This window comes from Dermacentor silvarum, chromosome 8 (assembly GCF_013339745.2).
Source record: "Dermacentor silvarum isolate Dsil-2018 chromosome 8, BIME_Dsil_1.4, whole genome shotgun sequence".
NCBI classification, from domain to species: Eukaryota; Metazoa; Arthropoda; class Arachnida; order Ixodida; family Ixodidae; genus Dermacentor; species Dermacentor silvarum.
In genome coordinates this window covers 155,839,297-155,864,616 of record NC_051161.1, presented here as the reverse complement: position 1 = coordinate 155,864,616, position 25,320 = coordinate 155,839,297, and the positions used below count along the sequence as shown (strand labels likewise).

The 25,320-nt window shown below is 45.2% G+C and overlaps 1 protein-coding gene across 5 annotated transcripts in view; it reads left to right on the top strand.

Annotated features, from left to right (window-relative positions):
- The first annotated feature begins 2,407 nt into the window (after positions 1 to 2,407).
- LOC119461784 (WD repeat-containing protein 82) overlaps positions 2,408 to 25,320 on the top strand; it is a 92,806-nt gene continuing 69,893 nt past the window's right edge. Inside the window, exons 1-4 of one of the 5 annotated variants that reach the window (XM_049672169.1) lie at positions 2,448 to 2,762; positions 7,435 to 7,532; positions 11,896 to 11,962; positions 18,252 to 18,351. In XM_049672169.1, coding sequence (XP_049528126.1) covers positions 2,602 to 2,762; positions 7,435 to 7,532; positions 11,896 to 11,962; positions 18,252 to 18,351 — 426 coding nt within the window. In that variant the 5' untranslated portion in view covers positions 2,448 to 2,601. Of the gene's footprint in view, positions 2,763 to 7,434; positions 7,533 to 11,895; positions 11,963 to 18,251; positions 18,352 to 25,320 lie in introns of all 5 variants that reach the window. The other 4 variants (XM_049672168.1, XM_049672167.1, XM_037723159.2 and 1 more) reach the window with 4 other exon arrangements.

Here is a 25,320-nt window from a genome sequence, read left to right as displayed (position 1 = left end):
TGGCGTGCGGCAGAGGGCAGCACAGGAAAATGAAAAAGGCGGATTCAGCGCCCACAACGTTGCAACTCCTCTCGTCATGCACACGACAGAGCAAGGCACGAGTATACTTTTTTTAGCACAGTTAATGCTGAGGGGCCTAATCACGAGGTCTACGGAAGCAGCGTCAACAGTAGTTGCACAAACACGAACGGGCGTTAGGCACCATGAGGAGGCCAGCACTTCATCAAGCACACTGAGTGTATCCCTTTCTTCGTCACACGAGCTTTGTTCAGAAAGCGCTGGTAAAAGCACCTCGTTCACATCGATTTCACCATTTCCACAGTCCACAGAAGCGCCGCAGTGTTGAAGAAAATCTCTGCCGAGAATTACATCGTGCGAACAGCGGGCAAGGACTAAAAACTCCCACACAAACACATTCCCAGCCAACGTAACACTTACAGCGCAAACACCGAGGGGGTGGAGCCACTCGCCGCCCACTCCACGAAAGGTAACGGCATCGTCCCATGAAAACATAACTTTGTGGCCTAGGCGGTTCTTGAAAGCGAGGCTCATGACAGACACATTCGCACCAGTATCAACTAAAGCAATGGTCGGCAATCCGTTAACTAGCACATTCACTTTGTTTTTGATCATCAGAGCAGGCAGAGGTATTTCATCCAAAGACCGTCCGGCGACCTCACCTCCATCGGCCGCGGATGCTAGTTTCCCGGCGGGGGCGAAGATGCACGGCGCCGAGGGGACGGAGAACGACGAGGACGGTTAGTTGGTGGTGTCAGGCTGCGGTCAGACGCTGGCGAATCGCTGCGTCTCATCTCGCGCGAGAAACGGTCCGTGGGAAGTGAACTGGTCCATGGATCATGCGATGTACGGGTTCCAGGTGGCGAAAACATCGGCGGTGTCCTTCGTGACTGACGGCGTTGGCGACAGTAACGAGCTATGTGTCCCGTGGAACCGCAGCTGTAGCACCCGGGAGGGTCACGGTTCACTGTATACTCTTCAAAACCAATGCTTGCTCTCTGTGGGCGGTAATCGAATTCGTTCTCTTTTGGGTAACTCGCCTCCGGTGTTCGCTGGGATCGGTTGTATCGGTCGTAATTGGGGTCCTGGTAGTAGGGTCGACAATTTATAGGAACTTGTAGGTTGAGGACGCACGTACGAAAAAAAAAAAAAAAAAAACACGGTACTTTATTTCCAACGTTTCGACCGGGGTCCGGCCTTCGTCAGGGAATGACGAAGGCCGGACCCCGACCGAAACGTTGGAAATCAAGTATCTTTTTTTCATTTTTTTTTGTCGTACGTGCGTCCTCAACCTACAAGTTCCTGTTCAACTACCGAATCCCGGCATAACCTCACTTCATATATATATATATATATATATATATATATATTAGCTAGAGAGAGAAGGAGGAGTAGGGAGAGCGGGTTGTTTACCCAGTCGAAAAACTGTTCGCACGGCTCCATCGGGGGCGGCTTCTTCTGGAATATCGGCACATCCGAAACACGTAGGGTAACATCAATCGTTCGTCAAGAACACTTCCCTGCGTTTTCTCTCAAAGAATGTCAAAAGTCTCCGCGCGTCTGTAAAAGCGTTAAACGACTCCTGACGACACGTCAAGTACCCCGCCATTAAGGTATATTTTCGCTAACTGACCAGTAGCTTTGTATTAATTATCATAACTTATAATTAAGGCTCCATTTATTAATACGTATGTGATGACAATGATACCTGAAGCAGTTTGGCCTGGTATGTTTCGAATATGCGTGTACCGTCGCTTACGACTTCCGGTACCGCCATTCAATTACTTGCGCAGAGTCACGCTAAAATGAACAAATGTCGCGCAGGATGACATCGTGCATGAATTACAGGGAGGGAGAGCGCCCCATACCGTTTTGTACGACTATACAGCGCAGTGGGCATGCTGCCGCGTTCAGATACTGAAGTATTTAGGATTTGCACTCACGGTCCCATGTCAGCGACAGTGATTTTGCGACTCCCGGCCCACGAGAAAAAGCCTCTCTCTCACGAAGCGATGAGCTCGCACGATTGACTTAACGCTCGCTCGGGTGTCGAGCCTGGGCTGAAGACCAGCAGAGCCTTCTAGGTACGTTGCAGAGGCGAAGGCGAGCTGGGCCGGCGGTGAGAGCACGCGCTTGCGCGAGCCAGCACGCGATGGACCATTTGCTCTCTTTGTTTCTTTTTATACCCAGTAACACAGGTGGTGCAGATAATTTGCCGTGATCGTTGCAGCAGAAGATATACTGATGCAGCGAAAGCTGTATCGTAGCTGCTGGCACCGCTAACGACTTCTCCGTAGAAAGGAACACAGGACTGGTGTGTACTTGGAACCGAAACCAAAACTACATTGTACCGAAACTGTCTTCGGCTTCATTCCCAGCCGTCTCTATGGTGGCTAGCCAAGCTGGCCGAGCGATGTGACTGGCGCGTTTCCGGGGAGCACGCAGCCAGCCACAGACAGCCGCCACAGCTCGAGTGTTTTGGCGCCGAAGTGTAGCGGCCTTGATGGAGCGTGAGAAGAGACGCAATTGACACGACCTTCGCGTAACTCTTTCCAGGCAGGCTACATGTGAACCCGCGCAAACATGAAGCTCGTAGAACAAACTGTCAAGAGCTTCCGCGTTGCCAAAGTGTTCAGAGAAAATACAGACCGCATTAACAGCATTGACTTTTCGCCCAATGGAGAGACGCTCATCTCCAGTTCGGACGATGACTCCATCGTGATATACGATTGTGAGAAAGGAACGTAAGTTGATGGGCCCACTGCAGAAAGCTCGGCCAGCCTCTCCGGCGCTCGTGCCGCTACATGCCTCGCGAATTTGGCCCGGTGATGTGCGCCGCGGAGTCGTGTAAACAACGCGGAGGTGTCGCTGGTAGGCCTAAGCCGCGTAGGCCTAGCGCGAGTGCGGCGTCAAGACCGGCAGCCGTGCGATCCCTGTAGCTCGAAGGAGCGGTACGACATCCCCCGGTGTTTCTAACGCCCGCGGCATCGTCGTGCGGCCGTGTGAATGCAGTGCTGCGTTTCTCAAGTCTGTGCTCTAGTTCCAAACATGGGCCGCCGACATTAGCAATGGGCGGCTCGTCCGCCTCGTCTCAAATCGCGTCCGATAACGCCTTCGTTGGTTGTGGTATTTGCCGGCCCATTCTGTCAAACGCATAGACGAAAATGTTCCGCCGGCTGTCGCGGCACGTTCGACGCGTTCGCGTGCGTCGGTGCTGCAAAGTGTGGTGCGTGTGTGTCGCGACCGGACCGATTACGTAACGAACGGGTGCTGCCTCCACTTGTTCCTTGAAGTTCTCGCGTTGTGTTCATTCGTTCCTCGCGGCGGTGCGGGCGCACTTCCGATACCTTTCGTTTACATATTCTTGATTGATACCCTGTTTCCGGCGACGACACGCGCGGTGTTGCTCACGCGCGGCCGGTGTGTACCGTTCCGGCCTGTCAAACGAACTCGCCAAATGTGTCTCGCCACTTATGTAGGTCCTGTCTAGCCGTGCATTGGCGCCCCTAAGGGATCACAGTCAGCGTACCTAGCCTAAAATTTCGAACTCAACTTCTGTTTTTTAACCTCTTGGTCGCTTATGTTTTAACGTGCGAGGCATACGCTGTGATCGGGTTACTCTATTGTCTAGTGTGTACAGTGTGGCCTGATGCCGAATGGGCTATCACTATTCAAGTGGAAGCTGCCCAGTTAAACCAATGCAGTTAAGAGTGTCTGCAAAACAGCAAGTGTTACAGTACACGCACTAATAGTTGCACAGACAGCTGGCTCATTGTGTTATAATATTTTATAATTTCAATTACTAGGAACTTGAATGAAAGGGCAACATCATAGCTTATTATTATTATTTTTTTTTTACTTTTGTCAACACCATCCCAGAAGGTGATGTGATGATGTTGGTCAGCATGCTTGGTCAGTGTGTTTGATTCAGCAATTGCCGCTCCTCTGCGCATGCTTTGCTTGGTGTGATACGTTTGGGTTGCACTGTACGATCTCTGGCAAGGTTCCACTAGCTGGGTGGAGGCATAGGCACAAATTTTCAGTGTCTTGGCCATAGCATGTCCATTTATCCTATGTGCAGTCAGCAATTCAGAACAGGCAACGCAGGATGCAAACTGTTGGTGGATCTCTGCGATCATTTGAGAGCTTTTGCCTGACATGTAGAGATATGGCCACGCTTAGGACAAGCTGCCAGCTGTGTACTGAACCCATGATGCTTACTAGATGCTGCTGGTTTCTATATATATTGGCCATGGTTGCCAAAAGCACACATGTGGGCACGTGCGTCATGACCTCATTGAGATGCAGGCATATTGCTATGCTGCTTGCCAGTGGCTAAACTGACCCAGCATTTGCCATGGTTTGCCTTGTGCAAGAACAATTTGGATGTGTGCATCAGGAAAGCGTGCACGCTTTGTCTCGTGAGTGACACAGAACTGAACATGTCAAGTGCATCAAACAGCAAACTAGTATATGTCTGCTAAGTAGCACAGCTTTGCATCCATAGAGTAGCTTTAATTGCAATGTTGGTGCCAGTCATAAGATGTTTGTTGACACTTAAAAGGGCCATGACACCAAATTTTCAAGCTTAAATCATGCATTGCATGTCCCACAGCAAGCTGGGGAAATTTGAGTGCATTCGGTGCAGGTATAAAATGTGCATTTGAATTTTTAATGTCACAACTGAATCGTAAAGCAGTCTGATGACACTGAGTGGTGACGAAATGGATGAGCAAACGGAATGGCTCCCTCAGGTATAGAAGCCGGTCTCGAACGCCATGGTTTTGTGTACTGTAAACACCGACAGTGATGGCAGCAGCTGGATATGCGTCTTGGCTGCCATGGGTTGTTTCGTTTTTACAGGTGCGTTTCGCATCTCTGGTTTTCTAATGCCTTTTATCGCACAAGTGAAGGAATTGCAGGCACAATTCAGTGGCAACGCTGTTGAGTGCTAGAGCGTGCGAAGAAAGACGTCCGATGTGGTCTCGAATTGTTTCAAAGCCAACGACACAGATGTGGCCCCTCGGTTTGTGACGCCACACAGCCTTGCTGAAATGGCTGTTGCTGTCAGTGGCAGGAGTTGAGAGGCAGCAATTTCAAATTGAAATTTCTAGTTGAAATGTGCGGTGAGAGCTCTTTTTTCTTTCTGTGTATAACCATATTGGACCCTCTACTCTCAGTTAAAAATATAAATCGAGAACTGTTGGACGACCGTGTCATGGCCTCTTTAAACACACTTATGTCTGTAATTGTTTATAAAGGTACTTTCTGCTTGGCCAACACGCGAATTTTTGCAAAGTGGTAAGTTCTGTTTACAAAACTGAAATCAATGCAAGTGTCAATGAACATCTTGAAGACCAGGCCAATAGAGGCCATGTTGCCAAAGTACAACTTGAAATAACCAAGGTACATAAAGATGTAGGTGGCTTGAAAATTTCGATGCTTTGGAAGCCTTCATTTAGGTATTGGAAACCTTTATCCCAGGTACGGCAAAAGCTGCATCATCGTTAACGAAGCTCAACCAGTAAAGTGAAAGTGTTGAGCCAGTGCATTAATTTGTGAGCATCGCATCGTGCAGGCCTGCATGTAAATAAGGCTGCAGGCATCCACATGTGTGTTCTTATCTTTCCTGGCTGACAGGTCAAGAACTCAGCTGCTGCTGCCATGTGTTGCGCATGCATTAAGAGGACGTGAAGGAGGCAGCACAACTTTGGCTGTAGGCTACAGTAATCGCAAACCAACCAGCTCAGATAAAATTGTTGACGTTCATGCAGCAGCCAGGAGCTCGTCATTCGGTCGCTCTAGATAAGTGTTGCAGTAGCTGTACACATTACTGTTTGCCACGGCGGCTGCATTTCCATGTACTTAAATTTAGGTGCACGTTAAAGACCTCCAGGTGGTACAAATTATTCCAGAGTCCCCCACTACGGCGTGCCGAATAATCAGATCGTGGTTTCGGCATGTAAAACCCCATAATTTCATTTCACATTACTGTTTGCAGAATACCAAATATGTGGGCTCCAATGACAGTGCCGGTTGTGACTTGTGATGCTGTTCTATCAAAAGAATTCCTATTACCATGAATGACTTTCTCAAACTTAATTGCTAGCATAAAAACATCAGCAGTGGCAATGTTTGTTAACATATTTCTTGTTTCTTTTCTGCTTTGATCAGAACACTTGTTCAACACAGAAACAGTCTTTGGCACATTGTAGTCGAACACAGCATCACGAGATGTTGCTGCCGTCACAACCTCACCTGCCCACATGTGCTGTCTATGCAGGATAGAACGGGCGCACCAACTGCCTGTCCATGTGCCTACAAACTGTTATTGATAGAGGATGGTATAATGTGTGTATCTATGACAACTGCTTATCAATTAAACCCGCCGCGGTGGCTTACCGGCTATGGTGTTGCGCTGTTAGGCACGAGGTCACGGTATCAAATCCTGGCCGCGGCTGCCGCATTTCGATAGAGGTGAAATGCAAAAACGCCCATGTCCCGTACATTGGGGGCACGTTAAAGATCCCCTGGTGGTCAAAATTAATCCAGAGTCCCTAACTACTGCGTACCTCATAATCAAATCGTGGTTGTGGCATGTAAAACCCCAGAATTAAAAAGCTGGGGATTTGTGATAATTATTTAGTGACCGAGTGCCATGACAGCAACGGGCATTTATGGAATGATTGGAATGATGATTATTACCTTGTTAGATGATGACTTCAGCAGGCATGCTGAAACCGTAGAATTGAAGTCAGAATTGAAGGCATGGCTTCTTGCTAGGAACTCTATGGCTTGCGTTAGTTTCAAGTTAAGTACTCAGAATCTGCAGGGAAGTGCACTGCTGTTTCAGTTTATATGCTTCTATGCTGCAGAAAAATGCAGTACGGAAAACTTTTCACTGAAACTGCCGTTCATTGAATTTTGAATGTTTATCAAAACACAGCAGCCTTCATGCAAAATTTTAGACTTGAAATGTCAGTGGATGTGTTGGGAAAAGTTTGCAAAAATGGGCATTTTTGATATTGAAACCGAAAAAAGAAAAGCAACAGCCATCATTGCTCACAGGAAATGATGCAGAACTGCCTCAAACGATTTTGGGTTCAAAATTGGAAATGTGACGATGGCCTATTTCCACAGCAATTTAAGAGAAGCTCATACATGAGCCGAAATCACATTTACAAAAGGATACTATGATAACACAGCATTTATAGGAGAAAGTTGCTATTGTAACATAAGGTACATCACAAGTAGCCAAGACAAGCGCTAGTGTACCTTGTAGATTGTGCTGTTCATTTCCATGTAAAAATGTACAAGTTTAGCTGGAACCTTTGTTCTTTTTTACTTGTGCAGTCTGCTGTGTTGTCTGGTTCCAGCGTGGCACCATTAACCTGTTGTTCTCCTGCGGTAATGCAGGCACAAGCGGACGCTGAACAGCAAAAAGTATGGCGTGGACCTCATTCATTACACCCACGCAACAAATACAGCCATCCACAGTTCCACAAAGGTGGACGGTGAGTCCCATTCTTCAGTTTGAGTGCATGTTCATTGTGCCCATGTGATGAGGCCAAGCAGAGAGATTGCAAACACTTCGGAGGCACTGTCGGTACCCCTAGCGCAAGGACTGCCTTCAGAGTGGATAGAAGTGACAAAGCGTGGCCTTCTATATCAGCTCCTTCTATCAGTTATGCATGCCGTCCTTGCGCTATACTGTGCATTATGGGTTACCAACAGTTAATGCTTATGCTGTCTCAGGGACCACCTTAACAGTCACATGAAAAGAAAGGGCCGCATTGGCCTCGAAAGATTCGGGTTCTCCCTTGCGATCGTGTCCAGAGAAGTTCTTTTCCTTAGAGGATGGTTGCCACAAAATTTTTGATTGTGCAAAAGAATCCTAGATTCAGATAGCATAGATGTACAGCAGCCTCCATGCAAAATTTTAGACTTGAAATGTCAGTGGATGTGTTGGGAAAAGTTTGCAAAAATGGGCATTTTTGATATTGAAACCGAAAAAAGCAACAGCCATCATTGCTCACAGGAAATGATGCAGAACTGCTGAGATTGGGCAATGCCTGGGGTGCATTTAAAAACTCTGAGGCCACGTTTGAGGATTTGTGTTCTGTCAACCAACCACCAGGTGTTGTCATCTGCTTGGGTGCTACTTGAAGGCTGTTAATAAGAAAATTATGCAATTATGAGCCCTGCACTTCTGCGATGATTGCTTTAATAGTATACAGTTAAACCTGGATATAACGAAATTGCCAAATTCTCGAAAAACTTCGTTATAAAGAGGATTTCGTTATATGCAGGTTCGGCACGAAAATTCGAAAAAGGAACGCTTACCATATTTACTCGATTCTAACGCGCCCTCGATTGTAACACGCACCCGTTTTGCGTGACCAAAAGAGAGGAAAAAAAATCTGTTAAATTACCGCGCACCTCATGCTTTCATACATAAATACAACTATCGCTCAAGATTTACTCCTAATACACTAAAGTTGAGATGAACAAAAACGCCCCAGTTTCGCCCGAAAGGAGAAGCATCAATTGCAACAGCAAATTAGCAGACAGCTATATGAAGTAAGCATAGTAGTTTTATCGGCCGTATAAACTTCTAAACATTCGCTGTTTAACTAAATTGGTAGACTGGAAAAGGAGAGTGCCGGCTTGGCGGGCTAGGCCACCTGCAGCAAGCGGCGGGATCAGGTTTGAATCGGGAAGTTGCCATGTATTCGAGCGCACCAAGCGCGACGCCGCCGCTTCGCATTCCGTCGCGGTGGAGAAGGTGCTTCCAGTTGCTGCTCGCGCAAAAATGACAAATTTTGGGGCGAAATCTCTAGGTTGTCGGCGGGGAAAATTCGTTATTTCGAGGGGGTCTCCTGCTGTCACTTCGTTACGTAGAGGTCTCAAATACATGTGCTTCTAGGGACTAACAGTGGCGAATAGAAAAACTTTGTTATATCCAGGAATTCGTTATATGGAGGTCTGTTATAAGCAGGTTTAACTGTATACTACTGCTCATTTATGACCAATTTAGCCAAAGTAAAATTTTGTGGTTGTTAGCCTTGGAAATGTTTCACCCAGCTAGATTTCTGTCGAAAGTGTTATTCACCATTGGATCTCAGCTTGCTCATTCTTGACTGCTGAATGGAAGGCGCTTCTAACTGTGTTTCGCTAATGCTTCTTAACAATTCTTGAGCTCTAGTTTCATTAGGAGGTACTTTCAGCGTCTACTTGTAAGTGGAGCTGTGTTTCTCCAGATTATGTATTGTGTTGTGGCATTGTTTCCCCACTATGATGTATCTTAGTCCGGGGGGTTGCTTTCGGTCAGTAAACCTACTTGGTTAATCTATGGATAAATCAAATGAATCCCCCTCATTGTGTAGTACAGCACTATAAAGCTCTACACTACATGCAAAATGCACAAAAAAAGTTTTTTAGGAACTTTTGCTTACTTCTGTGTTTGTTGTAACACTTGTAAACTTTTGATGGTCATCACATCTTGTTTCTTGTCACTCTAAGTGCTAACGCATCGTGCCTGCGCGTGTGGCTCACCCGCAGGCATGCGATTACTTGGTAACAGCAGGACTTGCAAACTGGCGATACTGTCGCGTGTGCATATCGCGCGAGAAGTGATCAAATCTCATCTAGTGATCTAACAATTGATTTCTGCTAGAATCTCACTCGCTTCGTTTTTCCGACGGGTGTGCACCATTAAGTTTGCTTGTAGTGCTCACATGGCATGCATCGCTATCACTATGGCTGGGCTTCCCTGGTGCTGCATTATTTAATGTCCACATAATTTCCGTTCTGGCCTTTTGTTGTTGGTTTGGACATGGCTCGGGGGCGACCGCACTGCCGTCTTTGCTTGGATCAGACCCTCCGTGCAACACATAAATGTGGAAAACGAAATGGAATGGTTCAAAGTATGGGGGTCGAGGTCACATCAGGTGTTCCTCAGGGTTCCGTTTTAGGGCCACTTTTATTTTTAGTTTATATTATTGATATTGCTGCGGGGATATCTTCACGTTTGCGTTTGTTTGCCGACGACTGCGTCGTGTACAGAAAAATAACAAGCGAACGAGACTCTATTGATTTGCAGACTGACCTTACTAAAATTGTATCATGGTGTGAGAAGTGGAAAATGCAACTAAATGCGAAAAAATGTGTTCATGTGTCTGTCTTTCACAAAAAAAATGAAAAAAATTGAAACCTGTTATTTTTTGAATAGTGATATTATCAACCAGCAATTTATGTATAAATATTTGGGTGTGACGTTTTCGAGTGATTGTTCCTGGAATGCGCATGTGAATAATGTAGTTACAAAAGCTGCCAGAGCGCTAAACCTTATTCAACGTAATCTCAAATCCTCACCATTTATACTAAAAAACACTGCTTATATTTCTTTTGTTCGTCCTATCTTGGAGTATGCGTGTTGTGTTTGGGACCCTTGCCAGAAAACCTTGATTGACAAAATCGAGAGATTACAGAATAGAGCGGCAAGGTTCGTTCTGGGGAGGTACAGGCGAGGGGAGAGTTGCACTCAAATGAAAAGCGAGCTAGAATGGGAAGCGCTCTCCTCTCGCTGAAGAAAACTGCGTTTGAAATTGTTATTCCAAATATATAATAACAAGACCGGAATTAATAGAGACACTTATCTTAAACCACCGCATTATATATCTAAAAGAACTGATCATGACCTTAAAATTTGAGAATACCGGTCTGGAACGAACCTCTATGGGCTAATTCCTTTTTTGCTCGAACAGTAACAGAGTGGAATCAATTGTCTTGTGACCAAGTGTGCTGTGTTAATGAAGATTTTTTTTTTTTTTTTTTTTTCAAAGTTGTAACCCCCCTGCTTACACGCCTTTGTGCAAAGCGGGGTATCTCTGAATAAAGAATAAAGAAGAAAAAAAAAGTACAGTTCCTAGCTTTGTCAACCCAATTTAACGCATAAAAATATGTTGTGTGAGTTTTATTACATGTACGGAAAATTATTTATGCTATCTTATCTATGTATTCAACAATAAGCCATCCAACAAACACCATCCTTTGTCATCGCTCCCTGCCACACAGCCAGGTGGCAGCTTTTCAAGGACTCTATCACGTCATCAGAATATTCTACCGTCAAGATTTTCTCCCGACTGTATTCCGATAATACTCCCGTGGGTTCTGCCTAAACCGTTTGTTGCTCGGCAGATTCTTGGAATTACAAAAAAGGCATCCATTGCATCCATTGGCCTCAAGCCAAACAAGCATGGTGCCGAATCGTTATAGACATATGATTGGTTGCAGTGACACTAGCCTCAATTGTGAATACTGCCAGGTACCAGAAACACTTGATCATATATTTTGCGTTTGTCCTGCGTACGCGCAAGAACGACAGAAACTGGTCTTTTCAATTGCAAAAGTCGATAAGAGGCCCCCCTCTCAGACGAGTTTATTTTAGGTACTTGACCCAATGCAAACAGCGCAGCCCTGATAACCAGTGCTGCTATAGCCTTTCTACAAGCCACTGGGCTGGACGCACGGCTTCAGAGATGCCACAATGTTGTGAACTTGTATATACACACCTCCTCTTATCATCATCATCATTCATTAGCCCTCTTCCTCCCCGTCCCTTTTCCCCAGTGTAGAGGCAGGCCGACCTCTCTGCCTTTCTGTAAATAAATTTTTCTCTCTCTATAGTTGATTGCTGTGTTCACCAATTGTGGCTGTGCACCTTATACATAATTTTCTCGCCTTTCTGTGCAATGTCAAGTAAAAAATGCAACGAGTGGAGCTCGCGCTGCTGCTGCTGCTTCCGTTGTTAGCTTCACAAATGAGCAGAGTGCATTGTGTCCACTAACCTGTTGGTTTTTATCGCTTTTCGTGCAGACACAATCAGGTACCTGTCCCTGCATGACAACAAGTACATTCGCTACTTCCCAGGCCACACCAAAAAGTGAGTTGCCTTCCTTGCTATTGAAACAGGTCTACTTGTTGTAGGTTCGTTTTGCTCTGGATGCATACTTAGTATGCATCATAAGTAAACTAATGGAGGTACTCGAATATTGGAAGTTTTCTCATTTCTAAAGCAACATGAAATATTAAGCTTGCGCAGAGTCACATTCTCGTTCTCTTTGTACATCTTGTAAGTTGATGTTTGCATAAGTAGACAGCTTCTCTCCACGAAGTGTTGATTAATGAGATTCTACTGTATCTGCTAGGTAGCCTGACGAAATGGGAGCAGACTGGTAAGCGCAAATAGCAGGGGGGGCAGAGTATCCTTAGAAAGAGCTACAAGAATGTGGAGCATGTCATGTGTCAATTTATCTTCAAATTGAACTTGTTCCGGATCAATAGGTTCTCTCTGCTTTTAAGTATTTGGACATGGTTAATAAACCCTTTAAATGCTGTGTACAAGTCTTACTCTGTTACAATTTTTTTTTGTAATAAGTTCCAATGATTAGGGGTGTGGCGAATTCGAAACTTTCGAATAATGAATCGAATAACGTCCTAATTGATTCGAAGAGCAAATCAAATAGTCACTATTCCTAAATGCAAATATTTTTTGAATACTTTTATAATATTTCAGAGAGACAACAGCACCCTAGTAAACGTCAAATTGGAGCGAAAGTGCGGTAAATTTTCAACCCCGCGGGCATAAAATTTACATAAAACATAGAGGACTTGCATACTCGAGCAGGCTACGTCACTTAGGTAGCCATACTTTACAGGCCGTACAGCGATAATTCGCACTCTCTGAAGAACCGTGTGAATGCGAAGAAACCACTTCCTTGCTTCTAATGCTCAATTTGCTTTTGATAAACAATGCTTCATAACGTACCATGTTATGGCATAAACTTGCTATTCTTTAGAATACTGTGATGTGAACATCGTTTTATATTAATTGTGATAACAACTGCTCATTATTCGAAAAGTATTCGATTTGATTTGCTTTCAAAATCACTATTCGCACACCCCCTACGAATGATGAGTCCACATGTTTGGGCACTCTTTTTAAGCACCAGTGACAGGCTGGGCTGGTCCGATTCATTTTGGTGTTCTGGCGATTTCACACGTTGGCCGCTTAAGCCTGACGCTTTGAAGCAGATGAAAACTCACCATCTTCCCGTAGGGGGGAACCCTGAGTAATATGCGAAGCAGCCATGGGGTCGACTCAAGGTAGTTATATCAGCTGTATAAACTTGGACATGCAGTGACAGGCTGGGCTGGTCTGATTCATTTTGGTGTTATGGCGATTTCACACGTTGGCCGCTTAAGCCTGACGCTTTGAAGGAGGTGAAGAAAACTGACCATCTTCCCGTAGGGGGGAACCCTGAGTAATATGTGAAGCAGCCATGGGGTCGACTCAAGGTTGTTATATCAGCTGTATAAACTTGGACATGCAGCAGCACCAGCAACGCGCAGAACTGTTGTCAACGCCGTCGGCGTTTTGCCCGCGTTTGCACCGAACGCGTGAGGCATTGTTGACTGCTGACGGCGCCTCTGAGGCGCCTACCGTCGCACCTCTAACCTAAGCTGCTTCGCATTACCACGCGCGGAGTCGCAGGTGTTGCCATTTGTTGCGCAATCCGAAGAGGAGAGGAGCGTCGGAGAGGAGAGGAGGAATGCCGAGAGGAGATAAGACAAGGAGAGGAGGGGGAGGAGGATGCGCAGTGCGGGTGTGGATGCTGCACGGCGGAAGGAGGGAGGGAGTGACATAGCCCCGACCATAAGATGCTTCGCATCTAAAACTGCAAGGCTGCTTCTACGCCGGCTACCGAACGAAAATTGCATTTTCTCGCTCACGCTCAAGCTGCCACGCTGGTGCCGCCGCGGCTGGCTCGGATGCGCTAACTGGAGACGCGCTTCGTTATCGTAAGCCTCGATTCTATAAATACTCTGCTGTCTCAATAAAGTTATTTCACTCACTCACTCTGCTGTCTTGTGTAAAGCGCATGTTGCGGTGCCGCAGTGGGCAAAGGTGAACGGGACAGCGGTCTCGCCTTAGAGATAGTCATCTCGTGTGTAATCTGCGGCGATACTGTGTGGGCGCGGAGTCCGCTGCGCGTGAGCAGTGGCCAAACATGCTCGCCGTTCCCCGTGAACTATCTCGCTGTACACGACACACGGAGCACCGGTAATTGGCAAACGGCAATGACATTTTTTGAGATTAAAGATATTCATCTCGTGTGCGATCTACGCTGACGCGTCGTCGACCAGACGTGCAACCCATCCCTCATGAACAATCTCACTGCGCGCGAAATGCGGTGCATCGGTAATCAACAAACACCTTTTTATTTTATTGCGACACTCCAAAGCGGATTTCTGCCGTCGCCGTTGCCGTGAGGTTCCGTATGACGTCAACGGCGATGAAATCCTCGCCGCGCTCCGGACGCTGCATGTGCGAGTGAAAGGGCGCGAGGGACATGCACTTTCACGGGGAGCAAACGTACGTCGGAGAGCAAACGCGCGTTCTGCGCCGTGCTCTCTGAAGGGCAGCGTCTCTTTCTTCCGTTACAATCACCATATATGGAGAGCAAACGCGACTGCTTCCATGGCGTGAAATGCCGTGGGGGACGGGAGGGAGGGAGGGAGGGGAGGCGACGTTTAGCTGCGACACCAAATGCGTACTTATATAAAAACGTTGCGAGGTGAGAAGGTGGGTAAGATTTTCGACGCAGCTCGACAAGTGTCCTATTCTGATATCATCGAAAACCTCCGAGCCGCCCCCAGAGGCACTGGCAACAGTCACCAACGCCACGCGCGTTCAGTGCGAACGCGGATAAAATGCCGACTGCGTCGACAACAGTTCTGCGCGTTGCTGGTGCTGCTGTATGTCCAACTTTATACAGCTGATAAAACTACTATCCTTACTCCGTATAGCTCTCTACTAATTTGCTATCACAACTTATGCTTCGCCTTTCGGGTGAAACTGCGACAAATTTTTTTTTTTTTTTGCTAGATGAAGCTAAATGCATTATGCTTGAAGTGCTGCAAGCAGATTACTATGGGGCTTAGTCAATTCTGAATGTAAATACACAAATAGCCTTACTGTATTGCACTGAGTAAAGTTTGTTTCTTTTTTCTCAAAACATAGTTTTTGGACACTTTGCGTGTTTGCTGCATCAATGTCCCGGACCTGGGACAGCTAGAGCTGTTATTTTTTTATTGTTTTTTTTTTTTTTTTTTGCAGCACAACGTTAAATTGGTTGGGAAGGCAAGCTGAGAGCATATTTTTAAGTTTCAACTCCAAAAATTTTTATTTACATCTGCATTTGCTCTTATTATTAATACTGTGAACACATAACTTCAATGGGCTGTAAAATGACGCATTATTGCTCAATTTCGAATCTGCTTGCAGCGTTGCTATCCTTATGCACTGTAGTATCCAACTATGTTTTTTACAACTTTCTATTAAGCAGGCCAGTTTTAATTGTTTCAGGAAACAATAGAAGGTGCACATTATTAATTATCTCGGCAACTACTATGTATATGCAAAATATAATTGGATATTTAAAAGCAACACAAAAAAAAACTGAATGAGCATATGCAGTTTTATCAGATTTCATTAAGAAATAACAAAGTTATCTCAATAACTCATGTCCCCCCCTTAAATGTGACATTTGTTTGTTTTCTTGATTTTCTCGAAGTACTAATTTTGCACACCCAGCAAGACATTTACTGTGATATATCAGTAGCTATCATAGATATAATATTAATTTTTTTTTGCAGCATGAAGCTAGATGTTAGGAGCACCCAACATAGGAAGCAGTTTTTCAAGCTTCTTTGTTTAAAGTTGTTTAAATTTGTCTTTTGGGTGACTAATGCATGGCCATGTTCAAAACAATGGAGTTCAGTGTACTATAAAGTAAGAAATATTGATGCAATCATAAAAGTGCTTCCTATGTTGTGAAGCTTGTGCTTTCTGCTGTTGGTCAATGTCTATTTTTACGCAGCCATTATTTGTCTATTGTAGTAAGAACAAAATACATTATTTTTGTAATTATGTAATGAAATAATGAGCCTACAGAAAAAATAACTATATTTTTAGAATCAGGAGAAGAAACTAAACAAGCATGCCAACTTTTATCAAGTTTGGTTCTTAAATAAGTAATCTTACTGTTAATTACCACGTCCCCCCCTAAAAGGGTTACCAGCCTTATCCTGCCAAATCATTGCTTTCCTGTTGTCCCCCCCCCCCGATGTTCCACAAATGGGATGCCCCAAATCCACTGGGGTTTCCCTGAGAATATAGGGCGTCCCATTCAGCCTCTCTTCCATCATATCTAAGCGAAGGTGCATATGTTGGGACAGATTTGCGCTGCACAGAAAAGCAGGCTCGACTTTAGCAGCACAATCTGCTCGCCAGACGGATGCATGAATAGCTTGACTGATGCATCAGTAACCTGTGTTATCGTGTGAATAGCAGCTGTGATTGCAAGGAGTCCATTGTAATCCACAACATTGTGTTGAAACCTGCACTCATCTAGAGTCAGTGAGGGACACTAAAGAACAACATGAAATCAGTTTGAACTTTGAAAACTCTATTCTCATTCAGTTTGAGATAATAGGCTGATTATTCAAAGACAAAATGAAGCTCAATGTTCTATTTATCAATTTTTGTGTTGAAGCACCAGGGCAGGTATGTCAGTATGATCTCACAGATTTCAAAGTATTTTTTTGTATTTAGGCTGAGCTGGCTTAAGGCTCATTCACACCAGCGACTGACAGCGGTTGCGCGACCAAGTTGGTCGCAAAGGGACCAGCCGCAAATGGTCACTTTTCTCGAAAAACGGCTATAGTTTGGGCCAGTTGCTCGCTGCTCGGTTTTTCAGTCGTGCGACCGTGGTCGCAAAGCTGCTCAACCAATCAGCGCAGCGCCGAAAGTGATGTGTTTTCATCCGGCGTCGTCCACGCTACCATGCAGACTACAGGCGGGTAATTGGTGCCTTGCCTTGTGATGCTGGGATGCAGCAGTTGCAGCAACGCGCCGAATGTACGCCGTTGCATTCGCTGGAAGCTAAACAGCGGGAAAAGAAAGCACACCACAAGCCCCTTTTTCCAGCTGCTGTTCGTTCGATGAGCACGCCACCCAAAGGTGAACAGCGGGTGAACAGCTTTGCTTTAATATTATGCACCTATTCCCACGCAACGCGAACTCGAAATTACAACTTACTCTCGATAACACTCGTCATGCGCATGAAGTTCGGGCTGGAGCCGGCTTGCATGGCCGGCCACTTCTCGCGAGTGGAGGCGCGGGCGTGCCCACAAGTGTCACATTTTCTTCGGAGGCTTCCGCGCTGCCACAGCTGACACCACGGTGGAGCACTTCAACACAGGGACGACGTCTTGCTGTTCACTCGAATCAAAATCCAGCCATCGCTCGAATCAAAATCTATGGCTTACAACCTATGTACTTCTTCTTCTTTCTGGGGTTTTACGTGCCAAAACCAGTTCTGATTATGAGGCATGTCGTAGTGGAGGGCTCCGAATTAATTTTGACCACCTGGGGTTCTTTAACGTGCACTGAAACGCAAGCACACGGGCGTTTTTGCATTTCGCCTCCATCGAAATGCGGCCGCTGCGGCCGGGATTCGATCCCGCGATCTCGTGCTCAGCAAAAACCAATGTACACAGTGCCAATGAAGTGTGCGCGAACTGCGTAGATTCCTAAAGTTCTCACTGAGAACAACAATCTCCGGGATTGTAACTTGCAGGTTGAGCTCAGTCGGGCTTGCCGATGTGAGCATCGGTCACCTTCGGTTGCTTTTTGGTCGTGAGTCGCAAATGGTCGCACAACCTCAAGTCGCTGGTGTGATTGAGCCTTAGCGAACGTTCCAGCAACTTGCCCTGTTCAATCTCTGGCCTTGTTTAGAATGTGATGTAGTCCATCCTAACCGATAAATAATTAACTAGGCCCTAGCAGACTCCGCTAAAATTCATGAGTTCTCGGCAAGCTGGTGCAGAAAATTCAAGGCGTTGTCATGACTTGTTTTCCCTTTTTATGCCTTTTCTGGTTTACCAAGCCTCCTCTCGTGGTAAGAGTGGCTTTTCTGGTATTATGTAAGCGCAATTTACTTATACAGGGGGAATCGTGTTTCTCTTTATTGTCCCTTTAATGAGCGCTATCACAGTACTATGTCTTAAAGTACACAGACTGAGAGTCAAGGATTGTACGTGCGACGCAGTTGGATATGCTGGTCATTTGCTGTTAACTGTCCTTGACCGTTGATACTGGTGCCCAGGGTGGTGACTCTTTGCACGTCACCTGTGGATGACCTGTTCCTGTCAGGTTCCCTGGACAAGTCACTCCGGCTATGGGATCTGCGCTCACCAAACTGCCAGGTAAGCTGCCAGTCCAAAATGGCCGACATATTAACAGTGCCTAGGTGTGAATGAACGAGAAAAAAAAATAATGCATCACCAACTAGCTCCGCAACTTGTTTCGTTAGGTGAACAAGGGGCTTGATATTTTTGTGAATTGCAACCATATGAACAAAACTGATGTCAAAGTCTTGGAATGCATAGGGGAAATTAAGTGCTTACAGTTGATCCCCCATATATCAAACTAGGATTTTATTCCGCATACTGCATTTGCTCGCATAATGAACAGACTTTTGTTCCCGAAAAATAGACGCAAAGTTGGGGTAAAATTGCGAGTGATTTTTTTTCTCCGGCCACCTCTAAAGTAGCAGTTTTGCCCGAAAGGTGAACCATCGATTGCGATAGCAAATGCCTAGACAGCTACACAAAGTAAGCATAATAGTTTTATCGGCCGTATAAACTTGCAAACATTCGCTTACTATGTTAAACATTCACTAAATTAATAAGCATGGTGTCAGCGCGCACAGGCAAACATGAACACATCACACTCGGTGACCACGGGCGCTCACTGTCAAAACGTTGGCGTGAGGAAGCGCGGCAGCGACGGCGAGCGAAGTGACCTTCGTACTGTGTATCGCTTCCATGCAAACTGAGTGGCGAGAACGGAGCACGCACAAAGGTATAAGCCACAGATGCACTGCTAGACTGAGCACCCGACGCAGATCACTTTCGAGATAAGGCGCGCGCGACCGCACAATGCGCAGTTGTTACTCCGCCCCCCTCTCTCCGGCACCATGCGCTCGACGGAACACGACGCGTTTCCTCCCCCAAAAGCGGGAGATTGAGCGTAATCATTGGTGCCGAAGGCAAAAATGCACCTGGAGTGTCCATGTAATTGCTATCGCAATAAAAGTAGGAGATACATGGTATGATTTGGCGTCCGATACGGCGTCAGATACAGTCGTACCCGCCGGATGCCATATCAGACGCTGAATCGTATCGCGTCTCTCCTACTTCACGACAGCAATTTCAGGGTGCGTTCATTATGCGAAGAAAAGAAAAAATACACTTCTTGATTAGAAAAGTGGGCGATGCGTTCATTACGCGAGTACGTTCATTATGGGAGTAATGCTAGGAGCATTCTGCCTAAATCTGACGATCTTGAGGGCCTTCTTCTTGCGTATAACCCAGACGTGACGGTGATTTCCGAGACGTGGCTTCACGATAAGATTTCTGATGAGGACATCATACCAACTTCGCATGAAATTGTTTGCCACGATCGGGGAGCCAGGGGCGGTGGTGTCGCAGTTGTGCTGAAGAAAAACATTGAGTACACGGTGATACCTCACAATACCAACATTGAAATGTTATGGATTCTTGTTCGCCTGTGCCAATATAGTGTTCTAATTGGTGCACGTTACAGACCGCCAGAAGCCGATCTTTCAGTTCTGGAAGCACTGCATGACTTCATGCATGAGCACTGTAAGTGCAAGGCCAATATCATCCTGTGCGGTGATTTCAACCTGCAAAAAATTAACTGGGACCTACTGAATGCTTCGTCGTCTTTTCAGCATTCCGAGTTGATGCTTGATATTGCTTTTTCGTTTCGTCTGAAGCAGCTTGTGGATCAGCCCACACGAGTAACAGCTACTTCTAGCACACTTCTTGACCTTTTTTTTTTTTGTTTCAGAAAAAATTAGTGATTTAAGCTATGACATGTCGTATTTCTCTGGAATATCAGATCACGACATTGTCTTTTTTACTGGCCATATGTGGGTCTTGCGATCTAAAAGCGAAAAAGTAATTAAAACGTTTCCCGACTTTAATTGTGCTCAAGACGAGAGTATACTTGACCTTCTGGAACAAGACTTCGAAATTGTTGAGCATAAGCATGCTTCCGGAAGTTCGACAATAGATGACTTGTGGATCCATTTCCGGAAAACTGTGAATGAATGCATTAGCAAATATGTTCCCACTAGACAAAAAAAACGCAACCGTCAGAATCCTTGGATCTCGCGTGAGATAATACAATTGAAACGCCGTGTCAAATGCCTATCACGCACGGCCACTAACTGAGGTGCGATTTCACTGCAGCTGCTGCGCGAGGAATTGCGCACAAAAATAAAGCTGTCAAAGTTCAACTTTTTTAATGTCAAAATGCACAACTTTCTTATCAACGACCCGAAAAAGTTCTGGTTGCACCTTACGAGGAAAAACGATACTATTAGCAAATTTAAACTTGACGACGCAATCACGAATGATAGCAACCGTATAGCCAATGCATTCAATGACTACTTTTCGTCTGTGTTTCTTAGCGCCACAACTCAGCCTACATCTTTTCAGAAAACGAGTTTTGCTTTCCCGGATTTACACATAAATGAAAGGGGCATTTTTTCGGCTCTACTTGAATTGGACACCAAGAAAGCTATTGGTCCGGATGCCATACCAAACGTATTTGTGCGTAGATATGCTGAATGGTGTGCGAAGTATCTGCATATAATTTTCAAAGAAAGCTTAAGGAAAGCGGAAATACCTTTGGAATGGAAAACAGCGAAAGTGGTGCCAATTTATAAATCAGGTGACAAACTCAATGTAATCAACTATAGACCAGTCTCACTGCTGTGCAGTTGCAGCAAAGTCTTAGAGCACTTCGTTTTCAAGCACCTTTCTTCCTTCTTAGAGGACAACTTTTTTTCAAGCACTCAGCATGGGTTTCGACGCGGCTTATCAACTACGACACAACTCATTCACACCACAAATGATCTAATGGTAATATTAGACAAGGGTGGACAAGTTGATATGATTTTCCTTGACTTTGAGAAAGCTTTCGACCGCGTGTCGCACGCTCATTTAATGTTCAAGGTTCGATGCATTCTAGACAACCATCAAATTGTACAGTGGCTCGACAGGTACCTTACACAGTGCAAGCAATTTGTTCATATAGGCAACTCGAACTCAGAATTAGTATCCGTTCTCTCAGGCGTTCCCCAGGGATCGGTGCTCGGGCCACTACTTTTCTTAATTTATATCAACGATTTACAAATTAACTCTCCAGTGCGTTGTAATTTATTTGCCGACGATTGTGTTGTATATATGCAAATTGAGTCAGAAGAAGACCAAGAAATGCTAAACAACTTGCTTACTGCAATCATAGTCCCTTAATAGCTTTTTCTGGTCACGAAACTCCCGCCTCAGTGTGATATAGAGCCAGCGCCTGCCGCTAGGGGCGCCATAGTAAAAGAAAGGCCACCTAGCTGAGCGGCTGCCGCAGGCGGCGGCGGTATTTTTTCTGCTCAGGTAGCGTTGCGGCCAAAAGCCCAGTTTCTTTTCGATTTTCTTTACATTCTATTTTGTTGTTGCAGTTACAGTATCCAAACGTGGACATCTGACAGTGTTTTCGAACCGAAATCAAGGCGCGTACAAAAAGTAAACAATCTCAAAGTCAGCTGGCGGCTCCGTGTGTCAGCAGACGACGCACATAGAATTCTTCTTACTGAGCAATCTGTCGTTAGTTGGCCCAACCGGCTTCGGTTAACAACTTTTAAGCAACTTTTATGCCCTGTACAAAGAATAAAACATTAGAGGCCTAGCGTTGCCAGTAAACGACAACCTGAGCTCAAGGTTGTGTGCTGTTACTGAATTCCGATTGCACTCGAGCCGTTCAGGCGATGGTGACAGGTTCTAATCGCACGTAACAAAATGTTCTATGACGTCAGAATTAGTTTAGAACAGGTACATCGGCAGATCGTAGCCGTGAATGAAGCGCTTGCTTGAAGGGAAGTATTGTCATTTTCATGTACCGCAAGCTTTGCTAGTTTTCGTGCTTATTATTCCAAATGCGCGACAAAGTTTTCAAACGCGATTTTCATTGTCAATATACCCTATGAAAACCCATACCATCATGACCGACTGACTCAGCACTGCGCTTATTCATCTCTAACTCGCACAAGCAGAGTGACGAGGATTGACGGTCCGTTGCACTAGTAAGTGCTATACCTCCTCGGCGAACTGCGACGCATAATAGTATTTGAATCGCGAGCTTTCTTTGAAGCAAATGTAGCCGTTGTAACTCGCGAAAATTCTTATGACAAATAACATTGAATTTTTGCTTTCACTCAGCACTGCTGTAGTGTAGAGCTCAAAAACGACCTGAAAGTTGTATTGACGCAGAAAACTGACATCCTGTTGCACTAAGTTTCTAACGTCCCATTTATCACGGCTGGAAGCCTACTTTGTTTCAGGAAACAAAAAAGGTTCTGTGACATGGCCCTTTTGTAAGCCGTGCAGCGCTGAGGTAGCAACCTTAAGCAAATGTTAGAATTGTCAGTAGCTGTTGCTATCAGCATAAAAAATCCATAGGCAAGAACTGAAACTAAGTGGCTATGCGAATAACTTGCCTTCTATAAATATCAACACAGAGACAATGTAATCATGGTTACAGGTCATACATATATTATGGTTTAAACCAGTACAAAGTTTTTATATGTGCCTATGTTCTCACGGAGGTACTAATAGGCACCGATTTTATTTGTAATGTACAAATGAAAGAAATCTTGTAAACAGAACAGGCTACTGAGAATCGCACGCGCGCGCGCGCACACACACTCACACACACACACACGCACACACATACACACACACATACACACACACACACACACACACACACACAGGCCGTCGAAAAACACAAGGAATGGCAGTAGGCCTGATGCGCGGCTTGTCCCTCGGCAACGATACGGCGTCACCGTTTATCGGGAAATCGTCCGTACGGAGATGGATGATGGATCAACAGTGCTTCTCGCACACACGCACATGCTTGGACTCGAAGCTGAAATCATCCGTTTCTTGCCGTGGTATGGCTCGCTTCCAATTCTCGAAGTGCTCACGAACACTCGGGATGCAAAATAGCGATACCTTTTGTAGTGCCTTCGTAGCCCGAACGACCCCCCCAGCACAACACCTGAACGGCATCGTCAGGCGAACGTGCCACTTCAATTGTAGAATGCCAGAATTCAGATTTTGCCTAAAAATCAATCGCAAATATAAAGTTTGCGTCCAAACTTTCAGCCCACGCCGGCCGCATCTGCAGTCTCTCCGGGTTTAACACGGAGAAAGGTGGCCTCTCAGCTGCGGTGGTGCCGCAGCGCGGCGGCTTCATGCGACATATCAAGCTCTCCCATAGAGTGACGGCGGAGTTTCGTGACCAGAAAAGTATGCTGCAATTAACAACTGGTGCTTAATCTGGCAAATGCGACTAAACTTTTCCAAATGTGTTCAGTTGAGAGTTACATGCAGAAAGTGTCCGCTCGTCCGAACCTATAGCATTAACAATGTTCCACTAATTGCGGTAGACCAATTTAAATATTTAGGATTATTCATAAACTCTACGCTAACCTGGAACATTCATGTGAAATACGTAGTTTCATTGGCTTTGAAGAAACTTTACATGCTAAGGAATCGTCTAACACATTGCACTTCCAAAACTAAGCTTGTGCCATACACGACATTAGTTAGACCGTTATTGGAATACGCAGACGTCGTTTGGGATCCGCACACCAAAGTTGATATAAATTGCATTGAACGTGTCCAGAAAAAAGCGCTAAGATTCATCTTCAACGCTTATGGCAGGCATGTTTCGGTTACTAACCTTAGGCAATTAAGCGGTCTTCCTACTTTAGAATCACGCAGGAAACTACACCGACTGCAAATGCTCTTTAATATTGCAAATGGTAGAACAAAGATGGAATTCATAAGTTACATGCACTATAATAGTGCAAGGCCAATGAGATGGAAACACAGCAAAACGATGCCACGAGTGAAAACAAACGCACATCGTTTTTCCTTCTTTCCTCGAACCATAGCCGAATGGAACGCGCTTCCATGTGACGTAGTTGGTTCATCATCAGCTGATGCCTTCACATCTGCCATACAACCTTACTTGTAATATTTATTGACAGTGATCATGATTGTACTATTTCTTTTTTCTTTTTTTTTTCCCTTGCATAGAGCCTGCATCGTAAGCAAGCCACTATTTCCCACTCCCTAGACACTTCTGTTACCTATCCAGATTGCTTGCGTTTGCGGAAAGGTTCCGTAAATTTAACGCTGCACCGATATATCAGTTTCTGAACAGCCATTGTTTGTTTACCTTTCCCGTATGTTTGCTTTAGATGATTTCAATTAACATCCGGAGTCTTGTTATCTTCATCCTGAAATATCTCTTCCGCGTAATGGCTTATGCCTACAGATAAACATTGTGGTGTTTTTCTTTCAGCGCTATTGTGCTGCGGTATTGTCGCTGAAAAGGGGGAAGGGGAGGGAAAAAAACTACCATTTCGTGAGAGTACGAGTTATGTGCAGTACGAAAGATTGTGTACTTTTTTTCTTTTCTTGTGCTCGCCTCTAGTTGTCATTCAGCTATAGATGCTTTTTGAGTATTTTCGTACAATACTATTGTTGTTATCAATCTTGTTGACTTGAATGATTCTTGTGTATATTTATTCTTTATGAAATCAATGTACCCACTCCTGCCATGGCTTCCAAAAGGCAGCCGGCAGTATCTGACAAATAAAAAAAAATAAAAAATATCAAACTTGGATATATCAAATGATTGTCTATAATCTATATCAAACATTTATAACATCCCCTTGGAAATTCCATGCAAAAGTATAGCGACATACTATGCGTGTTTCGAACTCCCGTTCACTACCACATTCTATATATTGAACGCTGGGCTGCATCGCACCCCTGCAACTGTGCTTCTCGGGGATGTAATCACTTCTGGCGTCGTTGGACATATTTAATCCTGCCGAATTTGAAACAGCACTGTTTTGGCAGATGCTGTCAAATAACAGATTGAGTCTGAAGGACAGTACATGCCACGGAGGAAAAAGTGAGCAGGGTGCATGTCTCAGTCTCGCAGCACATAACGGCTTGTGCAAACTGCGGCTGTTTGTTATTAGTAAGATCGCCACTCTGCTTCCAGAACGT